The 15,249-nt window shown below is 26.5% G+C and overlaps 2 protein-coding genes across 2 annotated transcripts; both read left to right on the forward strand.

The window, feature by feature from the left end:
* The first annotated feature begins 3,334 nt into the window (after positions 1–3,334).
* LOC145838641 (uncharacterized) lies at positions 3,335–4,135 on the forward strand. The gene has a single exon (XM_082946263.1). It carries the CDS (start codon positions 3,346–3,348, stop codon positions 3,754–3,756), a length of 411 nt encoding a protein of 136 aa, XP_082802389.1. The 5' UTR covers positions 3,335–3,345; the 3' UTR covers positions 3,757–4,135.
* A 44-nt stretch (positions 4,136–4,179) lies between these two features.
* On the forward strand, positions 4,180–14,423 carry LOC145839604 (RNA-binding protein 28-like). Its single transcript, XM_082947229.1, has 8 exons — positions 4,180–6,361; positions 8,586–8,842; positions 9,719–9,817; positions 10,344–10,558; positions 11,824–11,931; positions 11,993–12,143; positions 12,233–12,393; positions 13,285–14,423. The coding sequence occupies exons 1-8, from the start codon at positions 5,580–5,582 to the stop codon at positions 14,149–14,151; spliced, it is 2,640 nt and encodes an 879-aa protein (XP_082803355.1). The 5' UTR covers positions 4,180–5,579; the 3' UTR covers positions 14,152–14,423.
* The last annotated feature ends 826 nt before the right edge of the window (positions 14,424–15,249 follow it).

The following is a 15,249-nucleotide window of genomic DNA, read 5'->3' on the forward strand; positions in this document are numbered from 1 at the left end:
AAAAGAATTGGATAACAGTTACTAACTAGCTACAATACTTAATCGTATAAATTTAAAATGTTTTTATTAGGTAGTGTAAAAAACAATAATGTAGTTTATCAGTTTTTAATAGTTAGAAATAAGCTTTTTTTAATAAATTAGTTCTGTAAATACTTTAAAAACGACAAAATACTTTTTTTAGTGAGGTTATTGAAAACTCTGTATTAGATTGTGGGCTTGGAAACTTGCTTTATTTAGAACATTCTGAATAGTGAATGTTTGTTAAGTTTTACAAAATCTCTGGCTCATACATTGGCCAGTTATAGAAAAGTTGTGTTGTAGAATTATAAATTGCAATAAAAGTAATTTGCAAAAGAAATGCTTCAAGTAATTGTAAATTAAAGTATTAATAGTTTGTCTAAATAGACTTGCTATAAAATTTATACTAAGTATCTCTAACCGAAAAAGACCAATTTCTAGTAATAGCATAAGTATGATACTAACAATTTATAAAACTAAGATTGGTAATACTTTTTTAAAGTTAAACAAAAATATGTTCCCTTTTAGAATTATGTTATAGTTTTCACAGTATTTGTTTTATTAATGTGAATTGCTTAATCTATGATGTTTAAAGTAGTTGTGTTAAATAGATATATAAAATAATTACTTTTTAACTTTACTAAAGTTATATTATTGTGTCCCTTTTTGTACTACAGTACTTTTATATTTTTAAATACTTACCCTAAAACTAACTTTTCTAAAATAATTTATAATATTTTACCAATATCCATATCCCACCTTACCCTAAATTTTTGTTTTAATTATTTTTAAAGAAAAGTATCTAATAATTGTTTAAATATAAATGTGTATCATACTTAAGTATATTAAACTCAAAGTGATGTAATTTAAAACTTACTTACTTTTAACATATGGAAAAAAAATAAAATAAAGTAATTTTTTATAATTAAAATTGTTTTCACCTTAGATTAATTTTTCCTTTAAAAGGGAGAAGAAAAATTGAAAATAAAATTTGTAAACCTGCACTATTAAAGGTAAGCAATAATATAAAAATCAAGAAGGCTTAAAATATAGTTTCCAGAATGTTTCTCTGCACTAGGTTTTACAAGCAGTTGTTTAAAAACATATTTTTTCATAAAATTAAATTAGATATATTATAAAATAAAGGAGATGCATTGTATCAATTAAGGGCATAGGGAGGGTAAATCACTGTTTTCACAATTTCATCTTATTTTATAGAGTTTTAACTAAGCTACAAGATGTTCTTATCATTTTCAAAAAATTCAAAAATTATTTTATATGTAGCAAGTCAAAGTTGGAGGCAACAATAGATTCCTTATGGGAGGCGAAAACTAAAATGATAAAAAAAGACTATTTCACTAAAAATCTATCTTCTACGTTTTTTGAGATAAATAGCTCAAACTTTCAGGAAATGTTCTTTGCAACATTTAAAAAAAAATGTTGGAAAGAATTTTGAAAGTAATAAATTTATAAAAAAATAAACAAAAAAAAGGAAATTAATTGCAAACTGGATTTTAGGCATAAATTTATTTTTTAATTCTTTGTTGTTAACATTAAAATGTATTATATCAGGGTTGCCACTTTACCTGGAAACCTGCAAAAACCTGGAATTTGACTATTTAGACAAAAAAAACAGGAATTTGTAAAATTTTGAAAAAAAAAACTAGAAAAACCTGGAATTTGAAATAATTTTGACATGTTAATTAGAAATTTTTTTATTTTACACAAAAGATCTACTATATAAATGAAAAATATTTTTATTAAAAAACACATTTGAAGTAGCTCTACAGTATCTTTTCAATGTTTTTATACTATTTAAAACAGTTTTTTACCTTAAACTTAAATTGAAACTAAAAATATACCCAAAAACATGTACTTTTAAAAATATTGAAGAAATTTTTAAAACCTGGTGAAAATTTTCCAAAAGTCAGTGGCAACCAAATTATATGCACAGTCTGAAATATACACTGGGTTAGAATTAGTTGTGGCAAAAGCCCAAAAAGAGGCTTTTTAAATAACTCTGTCTAGTTTATAGTTTTTTAGGCTGGTGTTTTAGCCTTAATTAGTGGTAAACCTGATTAAAAGGGCTTAACATTTACATTTTTTAAGAGAAGGTTTCCTTCTCACTTATCCTTAAGAGTTAAAATTAATTTCTTGGAATGCAAAGTTGAACATGGTCAATTTCTTATAATGATTGTCAAAATGGAAATATGAAGTTAAAAAGCATGCTGGAAACTGCTTTAAAATAACTAATAAAATAAACTTACTTAAATAATACATTCTTAAAAATCCTGGGTTCATAGCAAATGCATTAATTTTTTCTTTCTAACACTAGAATGTTTTTTTTACTTGGAACCCTGTAACCCTTTGGAAAGCTGATTAATCAAAAGTACTCAAAGTTTCATACTAATTTATTTCTTAAAAGATTATAATACTAAACAATCTAAATTTATCAATCAGACAAAAACCAAGTTTCTGTTTTAATTTAAAACAACTACCTTTATAAAATGAAGCTGCTGTTAATGAAATAAAAAAAGATTACATCTTTATATACACTTTTAATTTTATAAAAACAGCTAACTAAAAAAATATTCAAAATACCAATTACAAACTACATAGTTTAAAAATTTGTTAAACTTTTTGGTTAATATCTAAAGCTAGTTTTGTAGAAAACTTTGTTATGGTTATATAAACACAATTATATATTAAGCAAAAAAAAAAAAAAACCTACTAAAAATATGTTTAATTAAAAAAAAGCATTGAACTGTTTTATGTCAATTTTATAATTATTTTTGAAAATATCTTTTGTGGTATTGTATAGTCTTTGGCTGTTTGTCTATCATGTTTTAAAGTTTTTAATTCTTTTTTTAATGTCAATGGCACTTTACTTTCAAAGTTTTTGAAACTCCAGTATAACTCAAAACGACTAAGAGTATTTTAAATCTTTATTTTAAACTCAGACTGAGTCAGGATAGTTTTTATATTAAAAATTAAGGATGGTTTTACCATTTTTAGTTAACCCAGGACAGTTTTTTAGGTTTTGAATGAAGTTTTGTTTATTTAGTTGCAATATTTTGTTGTTACATAACCAATTTTGTTGAAGAACTTGATTTTTATTAACTTTGAACAGTGAGAAAAAAATTGGACACTTAGACTTTTTTTTTGAATAAAAAAGTGGCAATCATGTAGTTAAACAATTTTTTTCCTAAAAAGTTACTTAATGCTATATTTATAGAGTATAAATTAATAATTTTAATCAAATGTATTCTAAATTTTAAAAAAGTTTGTTAACTTCAATTTTTTATTTTTTAGAACATTATTTTAAAAATGTCAGTTTCATCTACTGTTGAGAAGAACCTTATTGAGAACACGACTGTTGAGAAGAACCTTGTTGAGAACACAATTGTTGAAAAGAACCAAGGTAAAATTGTATGCAAACTTTGTAAAACAGTAGCTTTAAGTGCTAATGTTGCAGCTAAAGTAAACGTCACTGATGGTCTTGTGTTGCCCATCATGACCAAAAAAAGAGAAGATGGAAAAGATTTTGACAAATACTCTGTAGTTTGGTCAGTAGATGATCCTTGGGCATTTGATAACATAACAGTTTGTCGTCCAAGTAAAGATGGAATAGTTTATCTGGCCTGTGGAGAATGTGAAGTAGGTCCTATTGGTGCTAAAGTGCATAATACACTTTATTATATTGCACCAGAAAGACTTGAAATGATTACAGTAAACTAAAAGTTCTTATATATGCAATATACTATAAAATTCAGTGCATGTTTGTAAAATAATGAAGATATTTTTTTAATTTTTAAATTGTGTTAATATTAACATTTAAGGAAAAAGTAGTTTTTTATTAAGTTCTGGTAATTTAAATATAATTTTTTTTCATAGTTTATGTTAGACTGATTTTTTGCAAGTATTCTTAAGTCTTATGAACTTTTAATGTTGTCATCCACTCATGTGTTTTAAGTGTATTTATATAATTGACTTTTACGTAATTATAGTGTATAATAAAGAAAATAAGTGTTGTATCTTTATTTTTGGTATTAAAAATTGATTTTAATTTTTTTGAAGTACTGATACACATAATTTTGTTTTTAAGCCTGATAATTAAGTCTTAATAATTTACACAAAACATTTAGAATTACTTAGTTAAAAATAAAAAGTTCATAATTATCAATATGACATTGAATTATTTGTTTATTTTTCTTTTATTAGCTATCATTCATGTTGATATATCTTTTTATATTTTCCTAATATGAATAATGATTTAAAATGGTTTTAGTTAAAATGTGCAACTAACATAATCTATTAATAGTTGAACTTTTTCTTTTAAGACAGACATTCCATTTTAATAGTTAATTATATTGTTCTAATAAAATAAGTATTAAATTACCTTAAGTTTTTAGGTTTACAGAAATACAATGTGATCAAAAATTTACAATTTGTTAATTTAGCATGGATTATGGTCATGGCTTTTCAGGTGTTTTAAATTGAAACTATCCATTTTTTTTTTGCTCATTAGTTATATAACTTCTAAAAAAAACTTTTTGATATATAGGATAAAAACCTAAATAAAAAAGCAAATAATAGTTTTTAAGTGTTTTTAAACGACTAAGTCTTAATAAAGTATAATTAAAAATGATAACCGTTCAATAACTATAAAGCACTGTCTATTTTAGAAATATACTCAGAGTTGTCAAAAAACCTGGAATTTGACAGTTTAGGCTAAAAAAACCTAGAATTTTGAACAAAAATCACTAAAAATCCTGGAATTTTAAATAACTTTTACATATTAAGTAGTAAGTTTTCAATTTGACATAAAAAATCTGGCGTATAGATGAAAAAATTTTTGTCATTGTCAAAAAATTTTTTATTAAAAAGCACATTTATAGAAGCTTTAATATATTTTTCAATGTAGTTAAACTATTTAACACAGTTTTATACCTTAAACTTAATTTTAAACTAAAAATAGACCATAAAACGTGTAATTTAAAAAAACAGGAAAAATTTTCCCAAAAACATTTGGCAACCCTTTAATCTCCAAACCATGTTTAAGTTTTAATTTTAGTAGGTTACAACCCTGAAAGAACGTATATTAGATTTTAAGTTTAGAATAAATAAAAATAATTTTCAGCCTTTTATATACATTTTATAAACTTTTACACTAAATGCATCTGAAATCTAAGATCATAATTTAGTTGTTTTAGTTTTTGTCAGTTAACTTTTGAGTAAAGTAAATGATAATAGTTTCAGTCTAATAAGGTTCCCACAAAACCTGAAATTTTAAACAATTTTTACATGCTATTAATAAAATTTTGATTTGACACAAAAACCTGGAAGAAATTTCTCAAAATCAAGTGTCAACCCTGGTGTAATAAAAATAAATTAAACATATAATATAAATATTTTACTTGTTTTTTCTACAACCTATTTACAAAAGTTAGTATGAACATTGTAAACAATGTTGTCTCTTTTCTGAATGTTAATGTTAAGTATTTCTAGTTGTATGTTGCTGTTTATTACATTTATTTATTAGCAGATATATTATTTATAACATGGCTAAAACAACACCTAATCTAAGTTACAAGACAATTTTTATAGAGGGAATTCCTCCTTCCTGCTCTAATGACCTACTCACAGAAACTTTCAGCATCAAAGGGACTATAAAGGAAGCATTTGTCGTTAAAAACAACACAGAAGCAAAATCTAGAGTTGGTTATGTAACATATGAAACTCGAGAAGACGCCGAAGAGGCTGCTCATTCCCCTTATGGAACTTTTGTGATAAATGATGTAAAGCTGAAGACTAAGTTCGCGAACAAGAAAAAGCCAGTGGAAAAACATGGTAAAAAACTCAACCTCATTGAGTCAAAAGATGGAAAGTCCTTGACTGTTGTTGAAAAAGAACAAAATGTGAGTTTAAATATTCTGTCTCGATTGTGGACGCAAAAAACTAAATTGGATAAATCAAGTCAAGAAAAAAATAAAACCAATAAAAAAAGTAAGGATTTTTGTGTTGTAATCACTGCTGGAGGAAGAAAAATCCCTATAAACCCATTAATTAAATTGTGGAGTGAAAAAGGATTAAAGCAGCCATTAAAGGTACAAATAGATCAACTAAATGGTGTTTACTACATGGTTATGCAAAGTAAACAAGACTGTTTAAAGGCAGTTACTAAACTATTTGGAATGTTTCTTCATGGAATGCCACTAAAAACATATTTTCTTATGGATCCTTCTTCAAAAGATTTTGATAGAACCTGTAAAAAATCACGTTTGATTGTAAGAAATCTCAGTTTTAATTGTACAGAGGAAGACTTAAGAAAAACGTTTGAAAAGTAAGCTATTTTTGAATTGTACTTTTAGTGTAATCATAGTGTATATTTTAAGTTACTTAGTAGAACCATTACTTTATAGTTAATTAAAGTTTTTATTTACATTTTTCAAAAAACTAAACATTTGTACTTTTTAGTAATTTAACATTTTTGACAAACTTTTTAGTTTTTATTTTATGTGTTTAAGACTTGTAAACTGTATATGAAAATAATGATATGTTTATTGCTAATCATTTTTTAAGTATTGTATAGCTACTGTATAAAAATTCTAAGTCAAAATAGTTACATGTACTAATAGGTTTGTTATAACTCATACAGGGTTGCCACTCGGTCAGGAAAAGTCAGGAAATCAGGAAAAATTTTAAAAAATGACAAAAGTCAGGAAAAAATGGGGGGTTTTGAAAAAAAGTAAGGAAATTTGATAAATTCAAAAAAAAAGTCAGATTTTGTCAGTTTAAATTAAAAAAATTCCTTGATTTCCAAAGCCTTCAAATGGTAAAAATTAATTAAAAGTTCTTTAAAGTCAGAAAAAAATTACAAAATTTTCATAGAAATTTACAAAAATATTTAATTTTATTTCCAATGCCTTCATCTGGTATACATTAGCAAAATATCCTTTATAAAACTGCAAAAACTTTCTATTAATCGATTGAACAAGTACCCTACTTGAACAAGCAGATTTTGTAAGCTTTTTAGTATTGATGATCTGTAGCAAGGACACTTCCATAGTGAAACTGTGATATATACACAAAAGTTTATCTAGCATAATTTTAGAATCAAAGTGTTTTTTGTCTAAGTAAATAATTGAGTTCTTTATAACTAAGCAGTTAGTTTAGTATTTTATGTAACAAGTTAATGTGTATACTTCTTTATAATTTTTTCATAGTTATTTAAATTTATAAAATAAGTTGTAAGAGAGGAGGTATATGCCAAGATTAAGTTTACTTATTATTTGTATTTTTTGTAGAGTAACTTTAGTTTTTAAAGTAAATAAGAGTATATTTATTTGTTACAAAATTTATGCTAAATGATAAGAGGAAATATTTTATACAACAGATATATAGTTTACTTTTTTATGTCTTTTTTTACAGTTACTTAAGTTTATTCTTTTTTAATTGATTTTTAATTTAAGGATAATGTATTAAATAGTTTGGGTAGTATTTTATTAAACTAAGTGAACAATTTATATAAGTAAAAGATGTTTTAAGTAAATGCTTTTTATTATTAGATATTTTTAACTTCTAAATTGTTTTACAACTTATATGCTAAGTCTGACTAAAATTTACTTTTTTAGTTAGATAAATAGCTTATTACTGGTAGAGAGTAAATTTATTTTTTGTATTAAGGTGTTAGATTAGAATTATTTGTACAAAAAACTATTACTTTATGTATTAGGTTTTCAAACTCAGACTAACCATTGTTATTTTTATCAGATCAGTATTTAATTTTTTTTTAAATATATTAGTTATGTCAAAGTTTACATATTCTAAAAAATTGTGTTCTTTATTGTTTTAAGGTTTAAGTGTAAAAATTTGTTATTGTTTTAAGGTTTTAATTGTAAAGGTTCCTTGTATGTTGTTTGTTTCTCTAGATACATTTATGCTAGGAAATGCTAAAAAATTGTGTCTTTTTTGAGACAAGCTGTGTTTACAAGGTAATAATACAAGTATTTTGCTGATAGAGCTGTTTATTAAAAACATCAATCATACACAGATGGTTTAAGTGATGTACTGGAAGTTTAATGATAGAATTCAGTTTATAACCTGTATTAAAATTAGATTGAAAGCTTTATATAGTTTCAAGTGTTAGATTATGTATTTTAGAATAAGTTTAACTTAAGAGTTTGATTTAGAAAAATCAGGAAAATTTTGGTATAAAGTCAGGAAATTTTTCTCAGCTTGATCAGTGGCAACCATGCTCATATAATCAAAGCTAATTTAATAGTTCTTTATAAGACTTAAACTAGTTTAGAATTGAGAATTATGATCGCTTATTATTCTGAATAACTCTAGTTGTTTTGGTTTTCTAGCTCTGTATATAAGTTACAATTTATAGTTTGTACAATAGCCTAGGCTAACCAGATTATTTTTTTGCATGAAAGAACAACAAAACCGCAACTAATTTGTAAAGTATAAATTAGCGTATTTTTTTATGTTGCAGATATTCCGCAATAAAAATTTGTTTAATATTTATGTAGTCACATAAAAACTCTTAAACAAATTTTCAGATATGGAATGCTAACAGACTGTCAAATACCATTGGACAAAAATGGTAAAAAAATGGGATACGGTTTTGTTCAATTCACGCATCCGTTTGAAAGCGAAAGAGCTAAAAATGGCGTTAATATGACTGTAGTCAAAGACAGGAAGGTTGCTGTTGACAATGCTAAAGCAAAAGAAGTGTTTAAAAAGTTTGAGGAAAATGAAGAATTAGATGGGGATGAAGCTAAATCAGATAATAAAAATGATGATACTGCTGATGAAGGTCAGTAAAAGTTTTTCTTTGTATTAGCATGTGTGACAACAAAAATTAAAAACTTATAGCATATTGATTCTTTATTTTTATAAATACTTAATAACATATTTTTGTTTTAGTAATCGTAAACTTAAAATCGTTTTTAAATACAAAAAGTATTTTATATAGAATATAATATTTTAGAAAAATTTTTAAACAAGAGAAATCTAATTGTAATTGTATTTAAAGCTGTTTATTACTACAAAAAATCAAGTCTATTTAAAAAAAAATTATGCAAATATTTCTTGTAACAAATACTTTGTAGGTTAGATACCTTATCATAATAAATTACATATTTACAAACTTTGCATAATTAATTAAACAGTCTATGAAGGTAGTTATAAATTTTATTTAGAATAGTTTTTTTTTTACGATTCGAAGTATTTTGATATGTAAAGAAGACATTTATAAAAAGGTAATCAAAAAATTGATTCAAAATGTTTTAAAAGGTTAGAAATAGTTATAAAGAGTGGAAGATGTAACGGCTAATTTTTATTTTAATGTTTCAAAATAATTTAAAAATTGTATTGTTTAGATGTTTTCCAATTTTGAAATTACGATGATAAAATAAAGCTTTTTTAGTATTTAAATAATACTTAATACAAATGATTTCTAAGTTACTGAAATGAAAGTGAATTAAAAAAATTTTATAAAGTGAGTTTTGAGTTGATGAATCTCTTTTTTAAACTTGACCATAACTTTGTTGTAGAAAAGTTAAGAAAAGTTAAATTTTAATAATGTTTAAATGATTACAATAAATTTTATTTTACAAAATTAGTTGCTTCTTACAAAACCAGTTAAAAGTAGATCATAATAAATAAAACTAAATTATTATTTAATAAATAGATGGCGTTGAAAGTGGCAATGAAAGTGTAGAAGATGAAAATGAAAGTGATGGTGAAAATAGCAATGATGAATCTGTTGACAGTGACAATTCTGAAGAAAGTATGTTTCTTATCTGCTATTAAAGTGAAAAAGTCTGTATATAATTTTAAAAATAATAATTGTTGAGTTTAGATTTGATGGTTTTCCTTGTCTTCCTAAAAATACCAACTGTAAAGTTAGATAGCAATTTTAGGTTAACAATTTTAAAAGTTTTTTCTTAACTAGTAAGTTAAAAGCATATTGTGATTAAATTTCAAATTTTTCATTAATCATAATAGATCATAAACTATTTCATTGAAAATAATCAAAACCGATTAAATTAATGTACTTTAAAAGCTTTTTTTTAACTTTTGGTTTAAAATTTTCAAAACAAACAGTTTTTTATTTGCAAATACTTTATTGACTTACAGCAAAACCTCGTAAGTATATATATCATCTAACTTATTTTAATTTTTTGGTAGCTGTTAATTTTTTTATAGTTTTTGTTAATCAACTTTTTTTTCGTTACACTTAAACTTATAAATAAATAAAAAGTTATAAATGAACAATATAAAAATGATTTCTTCTTATACTTTTCGTTGTCTAGCTGATGAAGACTCAGGTGCTGGAGAATCTGATGAAGAAGAAGAAGACGATGATGAGGAAGAATCTGGAAAGAAAAAAGTTGTGAGAGACAAAAATTACTCTTCGGATGTTCACGAAGGCAAGACGTTGTTTTTGAGGAATCTCCATTGGGAAGTGGATGAAGAACAGCTTGAAGAGTTCATCAACAGCAAGTTTGGAGAAACTAAATACTGCAAGGTTGTTGTTGATCAACATTTGATAATTTTAGTGATAAATAATTTAAGATAATTAAATAGATATATTATTGTAAATTGATTGATGTATTTTTCAAAAACTTTATCTTGCTTTTGATTTTTTAAATGTTAATTAAAAAAATTTTGGTTTAATTTTAGTTATGAATAAATTTAAGTTTAGTAATGCAAAATTAAAAACATCTTCTTCAATTTCTAAATTAAACAATTTTGCTTATATTTTAAAAAAATTCCTATTAAAGAAAATTTTTTGTAGAGTTTTGTAAAAAAAGTATAATTAAAGTTATATATATGTATTTTAATAAAAAATAAGTTTTTCTTTATAATAATGGTATGGTTGAACTTACAACTTGAAAGTATTAAGTTGAATTAATATTTGTAACTACAAATAATGTTTTTGATAAATTTAAAACTAGAAGCTTGTTTTAGCTAGTATTATTGAAGGGATACGTTTTAATAACGAAATACGTAAATTTTCAGTATAATTATGAAGTTGATAAATATAAAATTCTATAATTAAAACAATTAAAAGTTTTGTAACTTTTTATAATTCGTACGTGTTAACAAAACAAGTAAATTCACATTAAATTTTCAAGTTATATTTTGATATGTAGTTAAAATTCTACTTTTCATTAACAAAATAAATACTGCTTTTTTAAACTGAAATAATGAGTTTGCTAAAATTAAACTTATTGTTCTAAATTCTATATTAAAAAATTCTAGTATTTTTCTTTTATACAAATATGTATATCAAGTTATCATTTGCACACTAGATGTTTAAATTTAAATTACGTACAAGATATTGTTTATAAATGTTGTTGTGAGTAGTACAATACTAAACTGATACTATACCAACAATTTTAAAGATTGGGTCAGTTTTTAAATGTAATTACTGATAAATAAATAGTAAGTAATTTAATTTATTACATGCAACGTGCTTTTGTATCAAAAATGTACTACTAACATCATATGTGCATAGCTATTTTCTGTATTCTAATTGCTTACATATAAGGGAAACGAAAATAGTAATCATAATAAATCAGTTTTGACTTAATTTATATTATTGTAGTTTATGTATTTATTAATGTAAGAACAAATTAAGTGTTCTGATAGTTTTTGTTGTCAGTATATTTTCTTTGTAGCACCAAATATAATAAATCATTTTTATGTTTCCATCAACTAGTTTCTGTGTCTTCAGCTATCTAATTTACTTGTAAAGTTTAATTTCTACTAACAAAAATGTTTGCACAGATATGCATTAACCACGACACGGGAATGTCGAAAGGCAAAGCTTTCGTGCAGTTCATTGAAAAACAAAACGCCGACGAATGCCTGCGAAAAATGAACGACACTGACGAGGTGACATCAAACTTTTTTTTTTAATGTTAATCTGTATGTTTATATGTATTTGTTTTTTCAGAATGTCTTGTTGAAAGGGCGCAGGTTCAACGCCTCCGTGGCTGTCGACCGATCGCATTCTCACAAGCTGAGAGAAGATCAAATTAACAGCAACAAGGAAGAAAATGACAAGAGAAACCTCCACCTTGCCAACTATGGACTTGTCAGACCCGGTTCGTTTAAAAGCGTATTTAAAAAAGTTTTTTTTTGATTATAATATTGAATAGCTTAGCTTACTTTAAAAAAATGTTACAATTTATAGGAACCTTAGCAGCCACTGGTGTCAGCAAAACAGAATTAGACAAAAGACAGCGTTGTGAAAAAACAAAGCGTCAAAAGTTGAAAAATCCTGATATGTTTGTATCGCCACTTAGGTTGTGCATCCGTAATATGCCGCGTGCAGTAACTGATGAGAAATTGAAGGTTTTTATCATTTTATTAAGTTATAAGCAATACTATTTATTTTATGTATTTACAAAATCTGTACAAAACTTTTGTAAGTTGTATAATAGGGTGCATTTGTTACCCGACCTTGGAGTTAGGTTAAGTTTAACTTTTTGTGCGTGGCAAATCACATAAGAAGACAACACGAAAAAAAAAATGCTTACTTGCTTTTACTACCGTCGGGCTAATTACATAAAAAAATTCTTGATTTTCTGTACTTTTTATCATTTTTGTTAATTTTGAGTTTTTTGAGAAAATCAAGAATTCAAATCGTACAAAACGCGTAGAATGCGTTTTTGTGATGATTGCTACATAGAAAAAAAAACTTCAGTCAAAAACTGAGGTTGAATTTTAAAGGTTCCATACAATTTACATAGGGGTAGTTTTCAGAAAAATTTGATTAGCGCGACAGTGATGAAAGTTAGGAAGTAAATTTTTTCTGTGCTGTTTTTTGTGTTATTTGCGACGCACAAAAAGTAAAAATAAGCTCTACTACAAAATTAACATTTTTGAGGTGCAATAGATGCAACCTATTGTATAGTTGACATACCTCCTCATACGCACCCTGCATTGTAAGATATTATAAGCCAGTAACTTTATGATTAAAAAAATCTTTGTAAATTTATAAAGTGGTATATGCAACTGTGATATGTATGAGCATCTCTAATCTTAATTTTTGTGTTTAATAGATGTAAAAAGTTAAACTGTACATTAAAATTATTGTATTTTTACAACGAATATTCAATTAATCAAAACCACGAAAAAAACAGTTAATTTTGCCTTTTACCAACAAAATAAAAGCTTTAAACAGAAAGTATTTTTTGCCCATCACTCAAGTCTAAACACAATAAAAAAATAACCAACAAACAGGAGATCGTCGTCTCCTCTCTCGCCAGCGAAGGCGTGAAGGCATTGCGGCTGAAGGAGTCGCGGGTGATGAGGGACCGGGAAAAGGTCAACCAGGACGGGGTCGCGAGGTCGTTGGGGTTCGGGTACGTGACTTTCACGAGGCACGAGCACGCCCTCACGGCCCTCAACAAGCTCAACAACAACCCAGATGTGTTCACGAGCGACAAGCGGCCCATCGTCGAGTTTGCGCTGGAAAACAGGAAGGCCATAGAAGCAAAGAAGAGGCGGGTGAAGAAGATGAAGGCGAAAATTGTGCTTAAGTCGAAGATGGCCGTGCTGGAGAAGGGAGGCAGCGAGGACGTTCCGGTGGTGGTGAACAAGAAGAAGGCGAGGAGGCTGGAGAGGAGAGCAAAGCAGAGGGCTGAGAACACGTCGACTTCAGCCAACGACTCGCTCTTGCCCGCACTGGACGACGGGTACGTGCCGAAGGCAAAAAAAATGGCCGTTGAAAACACGGGTTCGAAGCAGAAGGCCGGCAAAGTTTCGAAGGTGGCGGATGAAAAACGCTATGATTACCAGGGCACTGTCGGGATGAGCCAGTCGGGCAAGAAGCTGAAGATGGTGAAACACACCGGTGCAAAGATAAGAAAGCGCGACAAGGGCAAGGTGATCGAGAGGCTGAGGCAGGCCAAGAAGCTGGACAGGCAGAAGAACGTCAAAGTGGACAAGACGTCGAAAGCTTCGAGGAGCGAGAAGCAGCTGATGCAGGCGATGGCTGGCACTTCGACGAGAAAGAGGAAAGGGGCTCTGTACCAGGACATGAGGGACGATGCCGCTTTTAACAAGCTCGTTGAGCAGACTAAGAGGAAGTTTCGCCCGTCGATGTAAAATATCTGTTATGTGTAGAAAATGAAAATGTTAGGACAATTTAGATTTAATTGATTTAGTTTTTTTATAATAAGGTGTTTTTATAGGCACGTATAATTATTTTGCCAAGTTGTTTTAATTAAGAAATATATAACTTAAAAAGATACAAATATTACTTTCTCAAAAAAAAAAAAACTATGCTGGTTTACATGAATTTAACTTTCTTTTAGTTTTTTTAAAATAAGACTAATTAAATTACGTGCGAACATTAATTTGCGACTATTATCAGCTATTTAAAAGTTTTGAGCTCAAATATGTTTTAACACTTTTAAATAAAATTTAAGTTTAAAACTTGGTTGCAAAAGAAGTTTGGTAAACATTGATTATGTAATTGTTTTTTTTGTGTATTTGTCTTTTTGTTTACACATAAGACCAATTTAGTTAATAAAAATTTATTAAACCTTGAATTATATTAGTAAAAATAAAAATTAACTTGATTTTGAATTGATTTATTTGAATTAGAATGTCAAGAAGCTATGTTTTTTAGCAAAAAAAATAATTTCAAGGTTTATTCGAATACCATTATAAAATTAACTAACGACACATTAATGTTGGTTGAATCAGTCTAGCGTAAAGGCGAAGCTTTTTTTCATGATACTTTAAAATATAAACTAAACCAATGATGTCCAACAGTTTTGTCTGCTGGGCCACATCTCGAAAAGAACTATTTACGCAAAACTTTTATTCTAATCAGTTAAATTTAATATCCAACTACAATGAAGGACAGAATAATTTGAATAAATAGTTATAGAAAACAAGCTGTACACTAATCTTCCTTTATTGTACCAACATATGTTTCTGTGTGTTAATGAATCAACACACTTTAACTGGGTTCTGTAAAAAATATTTACTGTAATTAAAGAATAGAAGCATAGAATAAAGTAGGTGTATACATGTTTTCATTAAAATAAAATAATTTCTACAGATAATAGTTAATAATAGGTAAAATACTGTTAATAATAGGTAAAATAAATTATTAACTGTTATCTGTAGAAATTATTTTAGTGAAAACATTTGTACACCTACTTTACTCTATGCTTCTATTCTTTTATTACAGTA

The sequence above is a fragment of the Thalia democratica genome, chromosome 6 (genome assembly GCF_965202585.1).
Source record: "Thalia democratica chromosome 6, ktThaDemo2.hap1.1, whole genome shotgun sequence".
NCBI lineage: Eukaryota > Metazoa > Chordata > Thaliacea > Salpida > Salpidae > Thalia > Thalia democratica.

Bases quoted from the DNA above. Each gene is read 5' to 3' on its own strand.
- LOC145838641 (XM_082946263.1), top strand. From the start codon at position 3,346: ATGTCAGTTTCATCTACTGTTGAGAAGAACCTTATTGAGAACACGACT.
- LOC145839604 (XM_082947229.1), top strand. From the start codon at position 5,580: ATGGCTAAAACAACACCTAATCTAAGTTACAAGACAATTTTTATAGAG. The intron at 10,559-11,823 runs GTTGTTGTTGAT...ATGTTTGCACAG, and splicing joins GAGAAACTAAATACTGCAAG to ATATGCATTAACCACGACAC. The intron at 12,144-12,232 runs GTTCGTTTAAAA...TACAATTTATAG, and splicing joins CTATGGACTTGTCAGACCCG to GAACCTTAGCAGCCACTGGT.